Here is a 24087-nt window from a genome sequence, read left to right on the forward strand (position 1 = left end):
CCGAACGTCAACACCACAAAACGGTTGCCGCGGAGACGGCGAGCCACTGATAAAACTTAAATAGGTACATTTTTTAAACAGAAAATGTCAAATATATAATGATTCGTATCCATTTGGAGTCACGACATTTAATCTATTACGGAAAAATCGCAATTTACCATTACATTATTCAAATGCCTGACTCGTTTAATCTTGATTTAGAGAAGCAAACCCTCATTAGAGGCAACAATATTAAAGGAGAAAATGATTTTGGAAAAACGGTTTAATAATTTTTTACAAAATGTACACATTCAGAGACATACCCTCCCCCTCCAAAACATGGCTTATCCAATTATACATTTTATGTACATAGTTGTAAAAAAAATTAAAAGAAACAATCCGTCCAAACTGCGGCGGTCATCTAAAAGAGCTATACAGGTTTATGAAGTATTTCCGGTAAACTCAAGACATTTGGCACATTTACATTAGCCAGAGGCTACAAAAACAGAAAGAGGACATTCAAACCCTTCTGTTGAATGGCCTGCCATGTAAGGGCCTCGAAATGTCTCCATTGTGAATACAGAAAATAGTGATGTCCACAAACCACTAACCAAAACTTGTCTAGGAAGAAGGAAGATTATGGAAATAGTTGAAAAAGAGTTTTGTTTTTTTTTTTAAAAACACTGATTGAGCTGCCCGTGCCAGATGTTACGTGCTATTCATCATCTTCCTTTTCTTCAGTCGCTCCCTCCAGTCATCAGGAAGTGCCTCAAAGTTGGCGTTCTTTGAAGCTTTGCCCCTGGAGAGTAAAGTTAGTCAGTTAGAAGAGTTACTTTATTGATGCCCAGCGGGAAAGTCAAAAGGGGGATGGGACGTACGTCATGAGCTGCTGTTGCTTCCACTCCTCGATGCTCTTTTTGTTAAGTAGGTCCCTGTCTTCATCACTGGAGCTGCTCTTCTCCTCCTCCTCCAACTCTTTCTGGATACTCTGCCATTTCTTCACCAGAGAGGGCATTTTGGTCTTCCCCTTCTTCAAACACGGAAGCACGACAAGAGTGTCAAATGGGAAAAATACACTGCGGGTTCTTTAAACCATAGAATACACACAGAGAGACTTTAAACCACTAACCTTGTCCTTTTTAGGTTTCTTGGTCTTGTCTGTGGTCAAAACCTTAGGTGCAGGAGGTTCAAAAGGTGGCTGAGGTGGCGGCAGGGGTGGCTGGGGGGGCAGAGCGGGGATTGGTGGGACAGGCGGTTCAGAAGGGACCAAAGGGGCAGTGACAGCCGGAACACCCCAGTAGGCGGTTGCTGCCATTAAGGGGGCTACAGAGAAAGGCAAATCTTACTATTAGTCAGCTCCCAATGAGATGCTTCAAAAACTACATTTCTGAGTGTGAAAGGAACTAAATGTTTCATTCCATCGCGTTGCTGTGCAAGTGAGCGGCGATCAGACCTGCTGACTTACCCAGGGAACACATTATTCTATCAGCCACAGCGATCTCCTTGCGTCCTTGTGTTCATGAGTGACAGTTGGAATGTGAGCTGCTGGACTGACATCAACTTCAGCTCAGTTTAAGGAAGTTAATCTTTCTTGGGGTTTTTTGGTTGTTTTTTTTACAGTAGGGGTGGACACCCCAACTGTCCGGTCACATTGACTGTATGTGCCTCACATAGACCTGAAACATGTGAGGCACCAGCTTGTGGAGTTCAACTACAAAGCAACTTCAACAGCAGCAGTTTTTGGATGTCACATCAAATCTGAAGTTCTCCGATTTTCACCGATGACCGACTCCCTTCCTCACATAATGTTCAAAGATGCTGGCATGTCATCTCAGTCGAGAACCCACAATCATATGTCATCTTTTTAAAAATGGAGAAAAGCAAGGACAATTTGTCACCACGGTAAAAAAAAAAACCTTTTTTACCTGCACTGGCAACAGGCTGCGTGTAGAGAATGGGACTGCTGCCAATAGTTATGGTCTTACTCAGCTGACCAGCTTTACGTTTCTGACCCTTCCCCAGTGGACCTGAAGACTCCAAAACCTGCTCCAACCACAAGAAATACAAGTTTAAATCTTCTAGTTTTACGCACAAGCCCCGATTAAAGGGTGCAAATATCAACAGGACGCTATTCAAAAGAAGAACATATTTCCATACCTTCATGCTAGCAATGCCCGGAGCAAGAGACGGCCACTCGCTGCCATCTTCTTCAGTTCCAGGAGCTGGGGGCTCCCCATCATTATTGTCATCATCATCATCCATCTCCATCTCCACCTCCATGATCTCTCCATCACTGTCAGGAGGGGGAGGAGGTGGGGGTGGTGAGCCTGGGGGGAGAGGTGGAGGAGGGGGGTAGTCGGAAGGCGGAGGCGGGGTGTCAGGAAGAGGGGGCTGAGATGGTGTCCAGAATGATGATGATGCACTGGGCTGAGCAGGTGCCGGTGGGGCAGCAGGGGCACATGCAGACAATCCTGTGTTTTCAAAAAGAAAAAATTTGCACTGAATTGGACGGCACAGCAATATTGACTTGGTATCTTCTTAGAAATCCTTGCTTCAAGCCGTCTGCAGACCTGCGTTAGTGGTGTACTCACCTGTGATCCCGCCAGTAGATGCAGATGATGTTTTGGTGTCCCCTTGGCTGGAAGACAGTGTGTGAGACGCTTGGTTTCCTTTCAGGTCCGTTTCCTTCTCTTCTGATGGGAATTCCCACTGGGACGCACTTGTCAGGTCGTTGACATAAAAATACCGCCTGTGCTCTCTAAAGAGTGGGACAACAGAGATAGACGACAAGAGTCTCAACGACTGGCCTCGCAACTGGCTGGCTGGCATGAGACCCTGGGACAGTGGGCAATGGCAAGGGAGTGGACATAAGAGCCACAGGAAAGGGCGAGTGAGTTGGTATGGACAGCGACTTTCGCTATCCAAAAGAAGGGCCCAATTCAAAGAGTGATTATGGATGTGGATAGGGAACCCACCTTGCTCTCTAAAGCAATTAAAGCAAAACAAATCATCTCTGGGTCCTGAATGAAGCATTCAGCAGCTCACACCATGGTTGTCACATATGTTCTGTTTTAGACAACCATTCCCTCCTAGACACAGGAAGACGCCAGGGGGGCAGGGCGCGGAGGGAAGCACCATCATCAACAACCATAGGTCAGAAAATTACAAGCACACAGTCAACTTGTTGTAGATCAGAGATTTCTCTCAATCAAGAAAATAAAAAAAAACAAAACAGGAAAACATGAAATAGAGTTGGTCTGACCTGCTGGATTCCCGTCATTGCTCCATCTTCACCTTTTATGTGATGCGTGACACTCGTGGCTTCCAGGGCATCATCTGTCTGCATTGCATTCTGGGGGCTGTAGTCCTGTAAAGTGCAAAGCTCTCCCACGCAACCAACCTTCCTACTTTACCTCCCCTCAAAATCAGTCTACAAATGCCCTCGTGACCAAGAGCTTTAGAGTCTGACATGGGGACAGGGATTCCTCTGTGTTGCAGGTCTATTTAACGGGAAGGAGGCTGGCCCTGAGAGGATGTGCCCTTATCACTACGTGATAGGCAGAAAGCTAGGACTGCATCACGGAAACCTGAAGAGTCTGTTTTGTATTATGGTCCGCTCGCACTGGTTAAGCTTCTCCTCAAGTCATGTTACACAGTCTGCAACCTCAGGACTGAGGGGCGTGCAGTCACATGGTAAGATTTTTGGGGGACGAGGGAGTTTAGAGGTGTGAAAGGTAAGGAGCGCGTACCTGTCCCAGTGGCAGGACCAGCCTTTAGGGGTGGCGTTAAGTTCGTAATATTTTATGTGTTCAGCAGCTTCCTGCAGCCTGCGGCGGAGATAGACCCCATTCAGTGCGCCTTCCCTCCAGTCAGCAATCCGTGTCTGGAAGAGAAGGATGGGACAGAAGAATGTGATAAGACAAAGGGAGGACATGATGCTAACACATGCTGAGTCATTATAGTAAGCTCAGCAAACGATACTTTGGAATGGATTATAATGAAAGTTTTAATTATTTAAGGACTACCAAATGGCTATGTACAAGATGATGTGACAGAAAATGACCCATGAAATATTTTTAAACTGTAGCACTGACAGTGAACTCCTCACCTCGGTTTGTAGCAGAAGCAATTGAAAGTTTGAGATCGCCTTTTTGTTTATGCCCAGGAACTCCATTTTGCTAGTTAAGGTGTTAGCCAACTCTCCAATCTGAAACTGCATTTATCAACCATTAAGATATAAAGTCTTACAATGCAGATCTGCACAGTTAGGACTGCTTCTATGGTGACATGTTACCTTGAGCTCAGGTGTTTCGATTTCTTCTTTTGCTGGAGCTTTTGAACCTGGTTTCTCCTCAGAATCCTCCACGTCCCTGTCCTCTCCTTCAGGAACACTCTCTTGGACTTTTGAAAGTGCTAAAGGAAGCAACAGAACTGTTTAAGTATGCAAGCGTTTCACACAACCTTTACCTTAACAAACATGTTGACAACTCACTGGTCTGTGCGCTCTCCTGAAGGTCTGAGCTCCGGCTGGTAGAGTCCGGACTGGGAACGGTGGGGAAGGCAGTTTTCCAGACTTTCTTCTTTAGTGCTCCTCGAGAACCCGAAGCTTCTTGGCTTGCCTCAGAGCAAGGGCTGGAGCCCCCTGCACTTCCATCTCCATCCTCCAGTGCCCGTAGCTCAGCCTAGGAAGTCAGAGTTAGGTTATAGTGCTGTCTACACAGAACCAACTTGAAAACAATTTCTGGTATTTTTACCTTTTTCCGCTCTAGAGCCAGTTCCAGCTCCACTGTGTCTTCCTCCGTTTCCTCCTCAATGTCCGAGCCTTCTCCTGGATGCTTTTTTGTGCAGAGATCTTTCTCAACAGTTGGGATTGAGTCTGAGTCCCGTGCAGGAGTAGCGGGAGATCCTGGAGGGCGAACAGCCTCCCCATCAGAGTCCCCACTATTCGCAGTCTCATCCAAACCTTTAAGCAGCCTTTTTCTCCATTTCTCCTCGGCGTCTTTCACTTCAGTGGGGATTAAAGGACCGAGCAGAGATTCAGCCACTCCACGGCGCTCCTCCTCTTCATTTGTGAGGCCTACGACACTCTCTATGACCTCCTATCACAAAAAAAAGGGGGGGGAATTATGACACAAAATAATATGACGATAATAAGCATGATGTGAAACAAGAATTACAACACCCTTGAATCAATTCAACTCAATTAACATCTGGCTGAAACTTGCCTTGACTTTACTCTCTTTAGTTGATGTTGGGGCAGCAGCCGATGTAACATTTTCATCCGTGTAATAACTGGCATGGCCTGTCCCATTGCCATTGACACTGGCACTACAAAGGAACATAAAACACAGATGTTCTGTTACTTTGGCCTACATTTCTATACCAAAGACAACACAAGGACAAATAAAAACATGTGAACTTGTGAGCCTGTCGCAGTCAATAACTCCTACCTGTTGGCAAACTGAGCCATGCTTTGCATCTGATCAGCTAGATAGTGAGGCAGCTCCCAGGACACCTCATTAGTTGTTGTGTTCCAGTAGTAATAGCAGCCAGAGTTCTCGTCCCACACCTCCTGCCAGTCCCCCATTTCCACGCCCACTGGAAGAAAAGCATATAGTACAAACAAGATGATTTAGAACCACTCCCAGGATATTTCAGGCAGAATAGAAAACATTACTGAAGGGTATCATGAGGTGATGTCAATAACAAATACTACTGCAGTAACAAAAACCTTAACGTAGCAGTAAATACTGAGAAGCATCAACTACCACATATTAAAGCTGCACAATACTGCATCACTCATGACACAAAATTAGAAATCATCCCTATGATAGGGGTGTTTAACGTAAATAACATGCAACTATAGAGATATTTTAATGAAGCCTGTCAGTATTTGTTCATTACATTTTAAATAGTAATTCTTAGTGAATCGTGATGTATTGTGATAGAGTTTAATATATAGATAAATCGATAGAGATGTATAATCTGTTTAGTCCACCTTTAACTGATAACTGATTAATCTGCTTAACTCATTTTTCCAAACAAACTGCCAAACATTTGCTGGTTCACGCTTCACAAATATATGGATTTTCTGCTTTTGGGTAAACTGAATAACCAATAATAGTTTTTGACTCTTAAGTCAAACGTTTGAAGACGTTACCTTGGGCTGGAGAAAAATAAACCATACAGTATTTTTCTATATTTTGATACACTTAATAATCAGATAGTTAATTATGAAAATATGTATGAGTTGCAACTTTATGTAGTCCAAAAATAAACTCAATATCTCACCAAAACAAGTGTAAAATGACTCTAATAATCAAAATTGATTACTACTCTATTCTTCAGAATATTATCAAAAAGGTGTGAGGGGGCAATGTCAACAGTTTAAGTTTGAACTAAAAAATATTTTATATTTACAAAAGCAAGTGGAGGTGGGTTAAAAATGTCTATATACCGATATTTTATCGATATACATTTGTAGGAAAGATAATCGATACATAAATCCCAGTATCGATCTTTTAAAATGTATTACATTTTACCAGTTTATTTTTTTTGTTTGTTTGTCCCTTTAGTCTCGCGTGATTTAGTGCGTAGTGCAACGTTATTGCAGTCAGATTATCAGATCTCGCGAGATCCAGGCCATGTGCCTCCGATCAGAGAGCAACAAGATGGCGGAAGTGCAACTTTAATCTCCGGCAAATTTAAGTGCCCATGTCTGGCAGCACTTCGGCTTTAAGAGGCAAGAAAACTGCACCCAACTTGACAAAAATAATGCTGTGCGCAAAATGTGCAAAGTAGAGGTTAAGTACAACGGAAATACAACTGCCATTTTACTTGGCATCACCAAGAGTCAACAACCAGGAAACTACAAGTTACTGCAACAACCCTCGCTGGAGAAAGCATTTGGGATGAAGTTTCCATCCACGCCTCCATGTGCAGAGAACATCACTTCGGCTCTGGCAATCTTTATCTGCAAGGATCTCTACTGTGTGGTAGAAAATGTAGGCTTCAGACACCTCGTCCAGACACTGGAACCACGCTATGTGCTACTGACACGGAAACAACTGAGTCAGGTCACAATCTCAAAGATGTTAAAAACAACGTCGCAACTGCAATGAAATCGGCAGAGAGAGTTGTCATCACTTGCGACAGGTGGACAAGCAGAGCTCCAGATTCCTACTTGACAATCACCTCTCATTACACTGACAGTAACTGGTCCTTCATGTCCCACGTTTTACAAACGCGGGCGATTGAAGCTCGCCACACCGCGAGTCATCTTGCTGAGCTGTTTGTGGAAGTCTAAGTTGCCCTTTTGTTTTAAATGACGGTCATATTTTTAAATAAAAAGTGCATGATGTTGTATAACTATTATTTAATGGTCAGTTCTCAATGTAAATATTAATATTTAATTATGCAGCAAGTTAGAGGGTTACTTTTACAATTTAATTTACAGCACTAGTCCTTTGAGAATCTCTTTCATTACCAAAGCAAAATTGGTATTGTAACTAAAATATCGTATCGTATATTGTATCAAATCGTTTCGAAAATCGTATCGACTTGGGACCTAGAGTATCGAAATCGTATCATATCGGGAGGTCAGTGGTGATACCCAGCTCTAAAAGCAAGACAGCAATTTGAATCCAAAAGCAGAAAACTACTAACAGTTTCATAACAAAAACCAGAATAATTACGACGCAAGTGTTTTGTTCTTGCACAGAAGCTGAAGAGGTTCTTTTAAGAGTTTTTGCAAAACAAGTACATCTTAAACACAGTGCACACAGTTACCTCCAGCTAATGAGTACTGAGTATTGTACTCAAATTCTGTGCTTTGTTGTCCTTCACTGGCCCCTGGCTGCTGAGCACTGGTCTCAGGTTTGGGGGGAATATTTGCTGGGACTGAAGGAGGATTCGTTGCATCGTCTGAACTTGGCTGAGTTGTGATTGCATCTATTTCCTGTAGATACAAAATAGCGAAAAATGACTCCGTTATCATTCTGAAAACAAAAATGCGTTCTTAGTTTGGATTAATTCCATTGTTGTTTTGGTGCATTAAAACTGGTCTGACAACATTATTTAATGTGGCATCACAGTGCATATCAGTGTGAATGTGAATCTGCTGCAGGTAGATGCCAATTGGTGTGTTATGAAAGTCCCAAAACAACACAGTTTGATGTTGTTGGATGGAACATTTAACAGACTGCTTTACTTTTAACCTTCATCTGTATAAAAAGAACTCCTAACTGTGGACATTGCACCTCTTTTGCAGCTTAGGCCATGGTGCGGTAATGCAGTATTAGGTGGGGGGGTATCAGAGTATGTGCCCATGGTATTGGACCAAATATCAGTATCAGTACATCCCTACTTACAGACAGGTAAATGTTAGTAATTCCCTTCTGCTGACATCTGTGGTGAACCTCTTACAACAATCTCTAAAGCCATAAACAATTACCAGTTGCAAGAGGTACACAATTGATAAAAAAATAATTCAAATGAAGCTCACTGACATCAATGTGATTTCCTAATCTAGATTAAAGCAGATGACAAAGGCACTCTACTTACCGCCATGAAATTGGCTAGTGTACTGTCAATGTCTGCTGACTGATTATGTTGAGGTTTTGTAGTTGAGCTCTGGGAGTCTCCAGCATCCTCTTCATCACTGTCTTCATATGCTCCAAGCAAGGACAAGCCCTCTACAGGCAGAAAGACAGGCATTTAGTTCAATCTAACAATATTTTATCTGACTAGCAAAATTACATGTGTAATAGAAACAGGGTGAGTACAGAAAGACAAAAAAATAACACCTGTGGCCTTCACGGAGGGGGCCTTCATGTTGACGTGTCTTTCTCTCAAAAATCGCTGTCCTTCACCATCCTGCTCATCTGCGAAAACAATAGCAAGGAGGTTAACGTCAGGCTACTGGTTTGCAGCAAGCTAGGGCTAACGTTACAATAGCGGCCAGCTAACATTCATTACCGGCAGCTAACGTCAAAAACTTCAACACAAAAGAACACACATAAGTCACATCCAAGACATTAATTCCACCTGTCTCCCTAGTCAAATCATTTGTCAAAGCCCGTGCAGGCCAAACTACAAACGCTATGTTGTATCGGCTAGCCATTGGTTTAGCACGTTAGCCGTTAGCTGTCGTGAAAACCCACCTTATGCTATGCTATAGCCATTTCCTAACTTCAGTAACAGCGATATCCATGTAAGCGAACGACTCTATAAGCAGCGGTGGATAAGTATTGTTCGGTTTAGAGTTTTTGGCGAATTCTTCCCACCTCGAGCATATAGCATTTAGCTAGTCATTCGCAATACCGCGTTAGAAAAATACCGTCTGATCCCGAGAGTGCTTCTTCCCTCTCTCCAGTATTCCCACTACGGAGCCCGGGGGGAGAAAGCTGAAGAATCGTTCTCCGTCCGACTGCTCCTGTGAGGCGAGTTTTCTTCCTCATCATTGTATGTTAGTGTGGGGGGCCTGCTCCTCTCGCTGCCGTCGTCTTCTCTGTGATGCGGGTGCCGCTTCAGGCTAGCATAAAGGAAGGTGGAGTTAACTTATCAACTTCCGGGGCATAGGGTCGTGTTTGTGCAGCAGCAGGCTTAATCGAGTGCCACCTAAATGGCTAATGAGCTTAGACTGCCTCTGAATAAGTAGCCTCAGAACATCAACGTCAGGAACCTACGTTTTTTCCGACTTACTTTCGTGGAATTACCAAGCTTGTGAACCAAAGCAGCTGCTAACGGCTAACATGTACAAGCTATGGAGCGTTAGCTGAGCAGACTTGGCATGGGGAAGTGAAGAGAAGCAATTACACAGTTTCGGAGAGGAACCGCCCATCGATGTATGAACATAAGGACCCACCGCGGGAGCAGCAGCCCACAGAGCCCCGCGGAGGACCAGCTGCCCAAACCAGGACCAGGAGCACGGTGCGTCCCGGACCTGACACTATGGGGGCTACGATGGGACCGTCAGTCCTGCATTGGCTGCATGACGTAGCAGCTGTGACTCTCCTCAAAGCTCGGAGGACTTTATTTCAGGCTGCTGTCCTTTTGTGTGTCCTGGTTCTGCTTCTGTGGGTGTCCATCTTTCTCTACGGTAGTTTCTACTATTCCTACATGCCCACCGTCAGCTTCTCTACACCTGTGCACTTTTACTACACTTCTGATTGTGATGCCTCTGAGTCAGCACTTTGTTCATTCCCCACGGCCAACATCTCCTTCATGAAGACCGAGCGGGACCTGGTGATGGCATACGGTCAGCCTTATCGAATATCTCTAGAGTTAGAGATGCCTGAGTCTCCAGTGAATGAACAGCTGGGCATGTTTATGGTCAAGATGTTATGCTATACTAAAGGTGGAAAGCCAGTGTCATCAGTTGGAAGATCAACAATGTTGCATTACCGCTCCAGCCTTCTGCAGGCCCTGAATACTTTTGCCTTCTCTCCTTTCCTTCTGACCGGGATGGCCGAGCAGAAGCAGCTCATAGAGGTTGAGCTGTTCTCTAACTACAAGACAAACAGTTATCAACCTACTGTTGGTGCGGTCATTGAGGTCCAATCCAAACGTGTGCAGATCTACTCATCTCAGCTTCGCATCCATGCTTACTTCACTGGTATACGTTATGTTCTGTACAACTTCCCCCTCACATCTGCAGTGGTCGGTGTGGCCACCAACTTTGCCTTCCTCGGTGTAATTGTGCTTTTCAGCTATCTGCAGTTCATTTGGGGTGGGCTCTGGCCTCCAGATCAGGTGCGAGTTCGAGTTATGATGGGAGACAACACCCGCATCCAGCAGAGAAGAGAGGAGGCTCGCAAGCGTATGGAAAAGGAAAACTCTCAGAAGGAACTTGATGCTCCAAAAGTGATTGGACCGAAGAGTGAGGCATCTGATCTCCACTCCAATGACACGGTGGCAGAGTTTTCATCAAAGAAGCCCTCAGTGATCTCAGATGCCCCTGGGGCTGATGTGTCAGATACCAAGAAGGAAGGGTCCCATGACTCTAAACTTCCAGAGAAGGACAGTTCAGATGTTGTGGTGGGTGGAGGCCTGCTGTCTGACCAGGGCGAGACAGCTCTCCGCCAGAGATCTACTCCAGGGAAGAGCCTGTGATTCATAAAGCTGCATGCACTTAGAGTACCTCTAGTACTGCATATCCTATGGTGTTGCAGACCCACTGTTTGAGGTGATATAAATACAGATGCATGAGAAAATAGTACACATTGTTTTTGCTAACAAACCACAGCTTATTTCCCGTCTTGGGTTGATAATTGTTTCCTTATTGTGAGCATCTTATTTTGTGCAGTTTTGATGATTCCCACTGGTGACGGCACAACATTCCTGCTCTGGTTTGTCCCGCCAGTATTCCTGTTAGGTATCAGCCAACACACACTTTACGATAACCTGCCTATATTTCAATGCCTCTGTGTCTGTTGTGTCACAGCCGACCTAAAATAGTGGCGGTGGACAGACCAGTTTAAAACGTTAGAAGATTTGTTTGTTTTTTGGTGTTTTTGAATCCAGCTGGCATGTACTTGAAACATATAGCGTGGATCACATCCCATCAGAAGAGGCCCAACAGAAGAAGCCTTGTGATACCGTACTTTCTCTCAGAGGCTCTTTGAGAGAGATTGGATTTGGAGGATTGTCTGAAAATACTGTCTTTGTTTTTTTTTTAAGTTCGTAGAAAGGCCCTGCCTAAGGGCTTTTCATTGAACGAAATAAGATGTTCAGTCTTAGATGCAGTGGGTAATGCAACGACTGGAACACATATGCCTCGTTCAGACTGCAAAAAACTTGGATAAGATCATTTCCTGTTTACACAGTAAATTGAAGAGATACGGTTGGTTGTGTCAGGAGACATTGCCAACCACTCAAGAGACACAAACTAAAGGAATTCAATATCCATGAAAAAAAAAACGGGTTGTGAGTGACACAAATGACATGTTTAAATCCTATTTTTCTCTATAAATCTGATGTAATTCAGAGTCGACACCTCTGTCAGATGCGATTTGGAAAACCTTATCTTATTCTTGGTTGTCCAAAATGTCTATAATCAATCTGGATTCACTAAAAACCTGATTTGAGTTGGCCTGGGTTAAAGCTCCAGTGTTTTTATCAAAGTTGAGCCCATTCATGGTGGTATCTGTTACAGTGCAGTTTAATATTGTGTAGCAATTATATTTATTGTTTTGTCATCACAGAAAGGTACCAGCGTGTTTTAGATGTGTAATTTAAGTGATTTAGGCCTGCTAGCTAAAAAATATCTGCATTTAAAATGACAGGGTAGGACAGCAAGTGGAGTAGTGACTATGGAGGCTGATTGGTCGAACAAATGAGGTGAAGGTGCAGGCTCCGCCCCCAGTGTTGGACTTAAGTTTATGAAAGGGTTTTGCAAGTTTTATGGATTTTGTACCAAAAGATATTGTTAAATGTGCTGCACTGTTATCTTGTTTTCTGTCTGGCGGAATGTCTGTGTGTAAAAAGTTACATGATAATACTCAATAAAAAGCTAACACACGCACATACACAGAGTGTTGCCATTCTTTATTGTTTAAGATTTAAATATGTCAGGTCAGAATATCCAAAAATTGTGTTGTTAGGACTTAACAAAGATTTTATGAAGTCAGTCTTCATATTGGATCAGATTTTGTGATTTCAATCGGATAGTAAGACTTCCTGTAAAAGCTTGACTTACTATGGAGAAACTCGCTGCTTCCATCATGCAGAAGAAAATGCGGGAGCGTCTTCCTGGAACATTTTACGAGAATATTTGCATATATAAAGTGCCACTCCCAGACTTGGCATAAACACTTAAATGTTTTCAATACACCAAAAAGAATTTGGAGCATGACCAGTGAGGGTTTTTGCATTTGTGTTCTTTACAGTCCAACAGAATCAGCGAGTGGATTATACTTGGATGTAAAGTTTAAAAATGTTCGAATGATAAACAGCTGTAAGTCTCGCTGAAGGTTCAGACTGAAGAGGGGAGGCTAAATAAGCCCTCATAAATTCACTTATTAATCTCGTCTCAAGGCGGCACGGTGGTGCAGTGGTCAGTGCTGTCACCTCACAGCAAGAAGGTTCCGGGTTGGAGCCCCGGCTTGAACACGGGATCTTTCTGTGTGAGTCTGCATGTTCTCCCTGTTCCTGTGTGGGTTCTCTCTGGTACTCCAGCTTCCTCCCACAGTCCAAAGACATCAAGAGAGGACGAGGCTGATTCATACTCTAAATTGACCGTAGGTGTGACTGTGAGTGTGAATGGTTGTCTGTCTCTATGTGTTGGTCCTGTGATGGACTGGTGACCTGTCCAGGGTGAACCCCGCCTCTTGCCCGTAGCCGCTGGGATAGGCTCCAGCCCCCCCCCATGACCCTTAACAGGAATAAACGGAAGACAATGGATGGATGGATGGAATGAACCTTGTCTCAGAAGAAACTATATTTAGTCTTATTCACAGGAGATTTTACCGGTAAATGAAGAAAGTTCAAAGCTGCTTCAAATCAGAAACTCACAGCAATGATACTCAGGCCCATTAGTGGTCTTTAGTCAAAGCCACAGCCCCCATCTATCTGATGAATTATGCATCAGTCTGCATAACGAAGTGCTCCAGTTGGCTCAAACCATCCATCATTCGTATTAAGAGCTCACTGTATTTTTAGGTGCACATGTGAGTTTTCTGCAACAAGTTTTTCATCTTCCTCTTTGTCTCAATGCTCATCCTCATGCAAAAAACTCAACGTATAACAATCATGGCTGGGTGCTCATGCTGCTAATTTATTTTGTTCATCTGTTGACATGGAGAGTACCTTAAACAGAACACTGTACGATACTGCCAAAACGAGAAAATCCTGCATATTCAATTTATCATTGAAGATTAATTAAGGATAAGAATATTTCAATATTTTTTTCTCATGCAAAACATCACAAGTATTTATGAGTAATGTTTTTTTGTCTCAAGTACTCATTATAATCACATAATATCAGTAGTGAAACATTATATAGTTCAGTATTCAAATTTCTCAGTTTATTAGCTAACAATCGCTGTGTGTCTTTCAGCTCATGTCACTTTGCCTTATAAGGATCAAGTACAACACACCACTTGGGGGTTCAAGTGTCTTGCATGAGTGGCGTCCCGTCCCGCCAGGCCTCACCGCAGCTGAAGGTCACTTTGTTCCGTGACCTTACGTGTTTTGCTCCTCCTCAGGCTGCACCTCAATGACCTCGACTGTAGACTCGCTCGCTACTTTTGACCCGTCATCTTCCTGCTCATTGTCTGAGCAGTCTGCCCAGCGCCCGACCCTTCTGACTCCCTCTCCCACCACGGGGGCGTTAACACAGGGGTTATGGTCATAGATGACAAGTTTCAATCCGTGCATGTGGGCCAGACCCGGGAAGTGGTGTATTCTGTTTCGATCCACATCAATGACAGCGAGGAAGTGCATTTCCAGCAACACTGGTGGGAACTCTGCCAGCTCATTCCCAGCAAGCCAGATACTTCTCAGTTCTTCAAGACTGCTAAGTTCTCTGGGTAAACTCCGTATCTGGTTATAGCCAAGGTGCAGGGTCTTGAGATTGGGGAGCTCACAAATCACCTTAGGGAAAACAGTAAAGCAATTAGTCTCAAGCCACAGAGTACTAAGTTCCTTGAGCTCTCTCAGTTCCTTTGGAAGGTGGTAAAGCCGGTTGTTCCCCAGGTAAAGGGTGCTGAGCTGGGGCAATCTGCAAACAGCTGAAGGAAATTCCTCAAAGCAATTAAAGTCTAGGGCCAAGAGCTGCAGCTTCTTCAGGCCCTGCAGCTCAGCTGGTAAGCTGCTGAGGTTGTTGTCACTCAGGTAGAGCTTCACCAGTTCGTCAAAGGCACAGGCAGGAACAGGCAGCCGGCGCAACTGACGGCTGCTCAAATCCAGGGTCCGATCAAGTGGCATCTCCTTCAGGTCCCCCACCAGGAAGCGTTGACAGCGCTCTGAGGGAATGAAGGCAATGACACCTCGCATAGCATTCCCCATTTTTCAATCTCTCCGCGGGAATTCAGTGCCCGACAAGGCAAGTTGGCCTCCTCAAGTACATTTCATGGTGTGTGGTGTGACTCTATTGATCTTGACAATGTGTAAAAACAAAACACATTTGTTACAATGTCATTGATCTGACAATCAGTTGTCAACAAGGAGACAGGAACCATAATCAGCATGAGAACGAAAATAAAGAGAATATAAAAACACCTACTTTCCAGTGTCCCGCTGCTAGCATCCATGACTCTCAGCATCTCCTACAGTTAGCATTGTGTTTTTCCAACTTAATGAGCTGAAAACATATTCTATTCCCCGAGCAGATATCCCCCAGTGAAGTCCTCCCACTGTCTTTCAGTGGCTCGGAGCTTTGCCCCGACTGTCAAGGCGGTAGCAACCACGAGCTGTTCTCTCCTCCCCATTTGTGCCTAATGACTTTCGCCACTTCTTCTCTGAGATGACAGAGGTGGGTGAGAGAGGGAGAGAGAGACACAGGGAGGGGCAGGATGCCATGGATAAGCATAAGAAGTGTGTTCTGATGGAAGAGGCAGCAAAGGTCATTTACACTCAGGCAGTTCACTGTCTGAGCCAAACGAGTTGGAAAGTGACAAAGGATTTCCCACTGTTGTCAGGGAGCTAAGAAGATGTGACTTAAAGAAAAAAAATTCACATCTGAAACAACTGAAATGTTTCCATGGGGAAAAGTAAAGTAAATGTTTGCTGGAAGATTTGACTTGTCAGCACCACATTCTAGATGCCTGTGTGTTAAGGGGGCTTGTTTCTTTGTATTTTATGATTTTGTTCACTTTTTTTTTCACAAGTTTTATTCCAGAATGGTGAGAAGAGGCATTTCACCCCTGACTGTTTGAGGTGTGCTATCTTGCATACCTTTTATTAGAGCTATTTTCTGTTGAGATAAATGTGGGAAGGAATTTCATTTTTGTTATCAGAAGAGCCACTGGTTGCCCCTCCCCAATCTGTTTTTGTTCACTGACAGATTGTTTTTAGCGCTTGTCCCTCCCCTTATCCACCTACTGAACGGAGGCCACAGACAGCAGAGAAAGACCCGTTTTACTGCCGTTGACCTTTTTTATGACACTTAATTTTAGTATATCGTAACAGGAAAAACAAAGATAAAAATAAGTCTTCTGAGAGGGAGTTGATCAAATTCTTCATGTTATTTGTTTATTATCATTCCACACAGAGAAGCGGAAACCTCCGTTATTGATTTGTGTACAATAACCACACACTGTTGAGCCTAAAATACACAAATAAAGCCAACTGGTGTTTGCATACAAGCTAATCATTCCAGGCACCTGTATTTAAGTATTATCTGACTTGAACACTAATAGCAGCAGGCCTCTGTGACGCCTCTCAGTGTCTAAACCCTCCGTGCACTGTATACGATGAGAGGTTTGGTGCGTGGAATATCGATTGAACATAAATTCATCTAAATACAAGTGCACGTATGAACTGAATTTAAGGTCTTAAAACGGTTTAGCCAAAGATCGAAAGAGGATCTAACTTAACACTTATTATTTAGACAAACTAAAGCTTCTTTGGTAATCCAGTTCTTATGGCAGCTGGAGTCAAGTGAGATTAAAACCTTAGGCCTATTGCAAACGGTGAAATCAATTAAGTGTCCATTATTGCAATCTTATTCTCTCATTTTAACACAAAAAACATCAACTTCAGTGCTGATTCTGCCAGCGGGAGCGGTGGAGCAAACGAACACCAGCCAGGTTGAGTTTTGTGTACGGAAGTGTTCTGCAGGTTGTAAGGTCAGAGGGTAAAGGCTATTCCTCTTTCGGTCGAGAACACAGCCATCTTGGATCTAACGAAGAGAAGGGAAATTGATGCGGTGAGGTTATTGGGCTTAAATTTTTATCTAACCAAAACGGTTTGCTACACATTTAACCCGTCCGAAAGAGCGACTAGTCTCGCTGTTTCTCCATGTTTCCATATTGACCGGTTCTTTAGCATTTAGCTTCTGCTGATTCGCTGCTGGTCCGGCTGCTGCTGCTGCTGCTGCTGCTGCTGCTGCAAGCGGAGCGTCAACTGAGCCGAGAGAACAGGCAGTTGTCTGGGGGTGCAATAGGCTTAGAGGGCCAAAGTCATGCTTGGTAGTGACTACAGCACGCCAGTGTCACTAAGGTTAAATAAAAAAAGGAAATATTATGAGAAAGCTGCATTAACGTGACTTGTTTCCGCGAAGAGAGGTTAAGCTAGCTAAGCTACTGAAGAGTGATTACAAGTAGCTAGCCTGCTGACGTTCACAGGCTAGTCAACACTGCTGCAGCTAGCTAGCTTGTTAGCATTGTCTCTGTTGTTTTTGTCTTTAAAGTGTGTCTTGAAGTACTTGTAATGTAGTTAAACACATTATTGTACGAGAAAGCAGTAAGTTGACTAACCGCTGTAGTGAATTTGATTGTGTTGTTTTATTTTTGTGACTCAACTTTATCTTCGTGGTCACGAACAGCTCCAAACTTCATTTTAAAACTTTTAGATGCTAAATTTTACATTTTTAGCACTAGATATTGATTTAACGATGCAGTAATATTTTCACAAGACAAACATTGGTTCTTCAATGTGTCCTTTAATGTGATTTGTGTGTGTTGTGCTCTCAAATATTAACTATGTTTGTTGTACTGCATTTTAACAATTTCAGAAGAAATTTAAAGAGGACAATGGGGACTGAGTAATCATTGAAATGTTAGGACACATCTTTTGTTGTTGTGAGGTGCCCTACTGAAGTTCATTGTTTGTTAACATTTATTCAACAAGGGTTTGTCTTTCTGCAGGTGACAAAAGGCATGTTTGGTTCTAGAAAGAAATTTGTAGAGTTCGTTGAGGTAGTGGACAACGACTTTACTGATGAAAGCATGTACTACAACCAGCCGTCGATGTTCCCACATCGGTCGGACAAAGATGTGAGTTTTAGTTCCTGTATCAACACTCCTTCTCCGATTACGTTAAAGAAACCCTAACGAGAGACATTTACTACCTGTCTTGTGTCCTGTTCTTAAATATTTCTATTTAGATGCTGTCCTCTCCCTCGCCATCATCATCAGGTCAGCTGTCGCACTTTGGGGCGAGTTTGTACGGTCCACAAAGTGCGTTTTCTCGACATCACGTTTAGATATGTAACATTTGCAGGCATTTCTTGAACGTTCATTTTTACTTGTTCTTCTATGCAGGTACACTTGGCTTTTCGGTAAGAGGCATGGGGAACAGTACACCTCAATTGAACCGAAATTTAACACAAGGCACCCAGCTACCAAGTCATATCACCCCCACAACTGGGGTCCCCTCCATGTCCCTCCACACCCCTCCATCACCAAGCAGGTACATGTGAAGTCACGTTTGTGTCATAGCAGGGTGGAACACCCGGATGTGCACTAAACTAAATATGATGATGTTTCAAAAGGGGGAGCTTGCCAATGAACACGAGGAACATGCTGAACCACTCTCAGGTCGGTCAAGGCATTGGTATGAGCGGCAGGACCAACAGTATGGGCAGCTCGGGGCTGGGCAGCCCCAACCGCAGCTCTCCCAGCATCATCTGTATGCCCAAACAACAACCAGCACGCCAGCCCTTCACTGTCAACAGGTACACTGATATAATCTTACATATTTGACTGGTCTTTGTTTTCACTCCACTTGTTATTTTCCACATTAAGGAAAGTTAATGTGATGAGGACAGCTTTTTCATTTTCTTTTGACTCTCCACCACCTCTGTAGCATGTCAGGATTTGGAATGAACCGCAATCAGGCTTTTGGGATGAACAACTCATTATCAAGTAACATCTTCAATGGCACAGGTGAGCGTGTTTTCATCTAGAGGTTCACACTTTGGATTTTTAGCAGTCCAACCTGTTGCTGCGTGGTGAATCATAATGTCTGCCTGCTCTATTATACACCCCCAAAAAGAAGAAAAAAAATTTTTTTTGCTAAGTACTGCAAAAATGACACAGATTTTAGTTATTACAGTTTATTTAATTTCAGAAATCATTGGTATTTTGAAAACTAATACACAGATGTTTCTTTTAGTATTTCTTGATGCTAGTTGAATTTTGTGTGTGTCAATTGGGAAATACACTTTTCAAAATGATCAGGAATTTGTGTGCCTTTTTCTTTGTAACCAAGCAAGCAGAATCACGATACCATTTGTTTAGTATATGGCTGTTTGGAATTATCACCAAATCATTTAGCACTAGTGTAAAGACTTGTGGGGGGATAACTGATAGAGAAGGTTACGGTTCACCGTTATTGAAGGAGGGGTGAGCTGCTTTCTGATGAAACAGTTTTAAAAGTTTTCTTTACTCTCCTGTTGCTGCAGACGGGAGTGAAAACGTTACGGGTTTGGATTTATCGGACTTCCCCGCGCTAGCAGACAGGAGTCGGAGAGAAGGGACAGGAAACCCAACACCGGTGCTCAACCCGTTGTCTGGAAGGGCTCCTTATGGTAGGCCATTAGACTGCAGAATGTCTCTTTGTGTTGCACACATTAACCAGAAGGATTGGAAAGGAAAGCTCAGCTTGTTGACTGGAGTCTGTGTATGAACGGGAACATTTACATACTCTGATCAGCGGCACATCTGTGTGTTCCTGGCGCTTGTGATGTGGCGCTGGGGCACCATGTGTGAACCGTTCAGCTCCACGAGCCTCAAGGTGTGTTGACGCATCCCAGACACCTCACAGATATCTAAATATCGGGATCATCGCAGGAAGGACTTGGTGTAATTATAGGAAGTTTGCTTGTCTATTTGCAAGAAAACAATGCTTTCTAGGTTGGTGGCTCACCGCAAATCAGAACACATCTTTGATAGATTGCCTTTTTTTTCTGGAGAGGAGATAGCATCTTATTCATGTGGATTCTGTCGCTCAGAATATTGTTGGAGGTCAGACTGGCTGGTCTCCTGGTTGTTCAACATGTGATGTGTTGCTGCTCAGTCGTGTGTAAACCGGGGACGCTCGTCTCTTCCTGACTGATAGCAGATGCACATGAACCTACAAGATTGTTGATCCGCTCTGGGGTTCGTCTGCTCTCAGACAGGTGACTGTGAGGCTTACAGCAGCCGAGACCTGATTGGACCGTACCAATGTCCATACGATGTAGGGATGGATCTCACTAAGATGGCCAGTCACAGAACAAAATCATTTTTGTAACTGTTGAACCAATCATATGAATGGTGTGTTGACTTTGGAAGTTGTGTAATAGGAAGTTGAATTAAGTCACTAGAAACAAGAATGTCTGATGGTCTTGGTGTATGTTGATGTTTTGCTAATGGCGTCTCTGTTTTATCCATCATCATCATCCTGCTTATCATCATTGTCAAGTTGGCATGGTAACAAAGCCATCAACTGAACAAACACAGGATTTCTCAATCCACAACGAGGACTTCCCTGCACTGCCTGGCCCAAACTATAAAGACCCCACGTTGAACAACGATGACAACAAGACTGTGAGTCGACGTGATTGTGCATGCAGGCTTCCAGTCAGAGACGATCGTTTCCAGTTGATTTACGCATTTACACATTTTCATTTTAGAACTTGAACTCCACAAACAAGAACACATCCAATGCAGATGGGCCCAAGTTCCCAGGAGACAAGACGGCTTCAGCACAGAACAACAACCAGAAGAAGGGGATCCAGGTGTTGCCCGATGGTGAGACCTCTCAGCCAATCGTATCGCTCCAATTCCACTGAGACATCCCTTCCTAATCACACATCTTGGGTGAGACAGTTGGGCTCCCTACACTGCATTTGGGGTGATTACACAGACCACCATCATTTGTGCGTTTGTGACATTAAAGACTAATTGGCTTGGTTTGCTCTCACACGAGCACTCAAACTGTTAGAATTGTGGAGGTAATGTATTAACAGGATTTACTGTAGGCCGCTGCTTTGTTCTCAGCAGTGTGTTGAACTCTTCTGGCTGCAGGCCGGGTGACGAACATTCCCTCAGGAATGGTGACGGACCAATTTGGCATGATCGGCCTGTTGACGTTTATCCGGGCGGCTGAGACCGATCCGGGGATGGTCCATCTGGCGCTAGGAAGTGACCTCACCACACTGGGACTCAATTTAAACTCACCTGAGTAAGACAACTACTCTAAATGATGCTTCAACTGAAAACTGCGGCCTTATTTCGTTGCAATAATTCAGCTTGTCTCTGCAATCATGCAACAAATTAATATAAAATATGAAAAAGGTCACGTGCTACTTTTGTAATATTTAGCTTTTTCTTTTTGAAGTGACGTTATATTCCTTTCCTGACAGAAACCTTTACCCCAAGTTCGCCTCTCCGTGGGCCTCAGCACCGTGCCGACCGCAAGACATCGGTAAGTGTGTGAGTGAAGTTGTGTGTGTGTGTGTGAGAGAGAGAGAGGATGTTTGTATTGATCCACTGTAAAGATCTGTCAGTCAGGGCCAGTTCTAAAGACAGCCTGTGTGATGACGGACAGGAGGTGCAGGTTTTTAGAGGAGTAGCGGGGACACCACCAGATTAGTCTTCACATGGCTGTACAGTCGGCTTGAAAATCAATTCAAACATTTGCTTTATCTCATCAACGGTTTTTCCATCCACACTGCATGAGATCTGCTTGACTATTAAAATGTCCAAAAACAAGGCCAATATGCAAAATACTTGTGCAGCTTTAAAACTGAGTAGAACACGCAAGAGGAACGTCCCCTCTGGCATCTATGAGAGAAAATGATGACAGCCCTCTCTGGACCAAAGTGTCCTCTTAATAAGAAATCAAGAAGTTTTCTTACTTTTGATGTTTTCTACAAAGACAATGAAAAATATTCCAGAGATATCAACATCACCTTTATTTGTCTTATTTGTCAGACTTCCACGTTCCATCGGAGTACTTAACCAACATCCACATAAGGGACAAGGTAACTGTCAGCATGAGAACAGAAACCGTGCCATCACGTAGCGCCGCCGTCGTAGCCACTGTCCTGCTCACCTTGTTGTCCCCCCCCTCCAGTTGGCTGCTATCAAGCTGGCTCGCTATGGGGAAGACTTGTTGTTCTACCTGTACTACATGAACGGAGGAGACTTGCTACAGCTTCTGGCAGCAGTAGAGCTGTGAGTACTTCAACTCTTCATGAAGTTTTTCTTTTTGGAAGGAACTTTCTGACTCACGAGCTGCTAGTCAGTATGTGTGAGGATGTTGTTTTTTTTAGGACAAATGGAAAGGTCACAGTCTTGCTTCTGTTTTTTAGCTTTAACCGGGACTGGCGGTACCACAAAGAGGAGCGGGTTTGGATCACGCGGGCGCCTGGCATGGAACCCACCCTGAAGACCAACACCTATGAGAGGGGAACTTATTACTTTTTTGATTGTCTTAACTGGAGGAAAGTAGCCAAGGTGAGACTCTGGTGCTCGTGTCCATTGTTGCTGGGCTCCGTCGTGGGTCAGGTGATCTCTCATTCTAAATGTGTGTGTTTGCATGTAGGAGTTTCATCTGGAGTACGACAAGCTGGAAGAGAGGCCTCATGTGCCCACGACCTTCAACTACAACCCAGCCCAGCAGGCCTTCTAAGGCCCTACCTGTCCAAAAGGCTCCGGCTGTTCCTGCACATGATGCTGTTGTCCAGGGAGGGCGCTGTGGTTCACAGCTTGGTTTTTATTCCTCGAGGATTTGGCTGTTTTGACTGCAGGCGGGAGGGGGAGGGGAGGGGGCCTTGCCACCATCGCAGCTGCCCTGCCTTTCTAAATTACATGCTGCCCAAAAAACACCAACACTTGTTCCGTTTTTATTCTCTCTGTTCCTCCTGTTTTTTTTTTTTTCTGTCTTGTTTTGAGCAGGGTCTGTGTTATGTTTACGTCTCTGATTCTGAAGCCTGTTTCCTCCCAAGATGGAGGACTGACCTTGTGACACAGGACAGTGATGGAACAAGGATTACGCCTCAAGTGTCACCATCAGAAAAAGAAGGCGGGGAAAGCAAAGTTAACATCCTCAGACGCCAGTGAAAGGGTGAAAGAAATGCAATGTTTATTGTTGCACTATATTTAGTAATAAAAGAACACAAAATTTGTTTGTGCTTTTTTATGTGAACACTCCCTTACATTTTTTTCCTTCTAGTTTCCTTTGGGCCGAGGGGGGTGTACGTGCTACTTCTCCTCAGGCCGGTCCCCTTTCACCCTCTTTCTTTTACTTCTGTTTCCGTTGATTCCTCTACTTTTTCATTTGCACCAACAAACTTCTCGGTCTCATTCCCTGTTTCCTGTCATTGTCTGTCTCTCTGAGTTTTGTGCAAGTTGAACTTGGACACAGATCTAGTGGACTACTTTGGTCCCTCCACAAATGTGGGCAAATCCTCGCAGAGGCTAAACACCGACACGATGATGCTCCACTGCAACCGAAACACTTTCCAGTCTTTGTTACAATTTTGTAGGAAATGTGTACATTTTGTTTCTTTGCATCACATAATTAGTATATGTATTTACAAATGTGTATATATGATTGCTATATATATATATATGTACGTGTATATATATATATATGACATCTATTTTGGAAGAAATTTTGCCCTGCCTTGTGCCTCGTTTTTATGAGGTGAGCATGGATGCAATACGTGGACGTAACAGGACTTTTCTGGATCTGCTGGACAGGGTGTCATGTGACACTTTGGGCACTTACATCAAAATAATAGTTAAAATGACATGTAAGGAAATGCCTGATTCTCAGCCAAAACAATCAAACACGATCACAACTCGGGTTTTGAGTATGGAGCAAAGGAAATGACATCTTTCAGTTCAAGCTGTTTGAACAGCAGGATTTCATAGGAAAAAGAAAAATGACTGTGGAGAAAAAAAAATCCAGACCTTTCTTGTATTTTCTGAAGCGGAATGCTTCTTTTCTTTGTATTAAAGCAGAAAAGGCTTTCCTGAAACTGTGTGTGTATGTGTGTGTGTGTGAGTCTTGTTTATGGGTCTACCAAGTTCAATCCTATCCTCAATTTACAGCTAAATACTGGAAATGGCAGAAGCAAAAGTACACATTCCTCAAAAAATACTGGAATACAAAAAGTAAAACATGGCAATAAAGATTTAGCCTACATACTACTGTAAAAGTAGTGGACTGTTG

At 43.7% G+C, this 24087-nt stretch overlaps 4 protein-coding genes across 8 annotated transcripts; 2 read left to right on the forward strand and 2 right to left on the reverse strand.

The window, feature by feature from the left end:
- Positions 1-247: 247 nt before the first annotated feature.
- fnbp4 (formin binding protein 4) lies at positions 248-9535 on the reverse strand. The gene is made up of 17 exons (XM_086208436.1): positions 9317-9535; positions 8784-8861; positions 8542-8672; positions 7768-7936; positions 5430-5577; positions 5205-5307; positions 4734-5078; positions 4472-4661; positions 4274-4392; positions 4088-4192; positions 3729-3862; positions 2571-2737; positions 2137-2450; positions 1905-2022; positions 1109-1302; positions 858-1009; positions 248-778 (listed from the first exon to the last, which is right to left on the reverse strand). Exons 1-17 carry the CDS (start codon positions 9438-9440, stop codon positions 688-690), a joined length of 2682 nt encoding a protein of 893 aa, XP_086064562.1. The 5' UTR covers positions 9441-9535; the 3' UTR covers positions 248-687.
- LOC147258530 (seipin-like) lies at positions 9531-12497 on the forward strand. Its single transcript, XM_086208437.1, has one exon. The coding sequence runs from the start codon at positions 9823-9825 to the stop codon at positions 11089-11091; it is 1269 nt and encodes a 422-aa protein (XP_086064563.1). The 5' UTR covers positions 9531-9822; the 3' UTR covers positions 11092-12497.
- Positions 12498-14160: 1663 nt separating this feature from the next.
- On the reverse strand, positions 14161-14985 carry lrrc10 (leucine rich repeat containing 10). Its single transcript, XM_086207941.1, has one exon. The coding sequence runs from the start codon at positions 14983-14985 to the stop codon at positions 14161-14163; it is 825 nt and encodes a 274-aa protein (XP_086064067.1).
- Positions 14986-16698: 1713 nt separating this feature from the next.
- Positions 16699-23893, forward strand: cnot2 (CCR4-NOT transcription complex, subunit 2). Of its 5 annotated transcripts, none has more exons than XM_086207712.1 (15): positions 16699-16846; positions 17787-17915; positions 18026-18098; positions 18183-18330; positions 18413-18595; positions 18727-18806; positions 19325-19450; positions 20326-20450; positions 20537-20654; positions 20931-21087; positions 21269-21330; positions 21840-21889; positions 21982-22082; positions 22220-22364; positions 22453-23893. In XM_086207712.1, the coding sequence occupies exons 2-15, from the start codon at positions 17799-17801 to the stop codon at positions 22537-22539; spliced, it is 1572 nt and encodes a 523-aa protein (XP_086063838.1). In that variant the 5' UTR covers positions 16699-16846; positions 17787-17798; the 3' UTR covers positions 22540-23893. The 5 variants fall into 5 exon arrangements, with proteins under 5 accessions (XP_086063838.1, XP_086063842.1, XP_086063841.1 ...); XM_086207716.1 differs by having other exon boundaries at positions 18026-18056; XM_086207715.1 differs by lacking the exon at positions 16699-16846 and adding an exon at positions 17090-17108.
- The last annotated feature ends 194 nt before the right edge of the window (positions 23894-24087 follow it).

The sequence above is a fragment of the Aulostomus chinensis genome, chromosome 7 (genome assembly GCF_037954235.1).
Source record: "Aulostomus chinensis isolate RoL2024-O1b breed Wild chromosome 7, RoL_Achi_v1.0, whole genome shotgun sequence".
Taxonomy (NCBI): domain Eukaryota; kingdom Metazoa; phylum Chordata; class Actinopteri; order Syngnathiformes; family Aulostomidae; genus Aulostomus; species Aulostomus chinensis.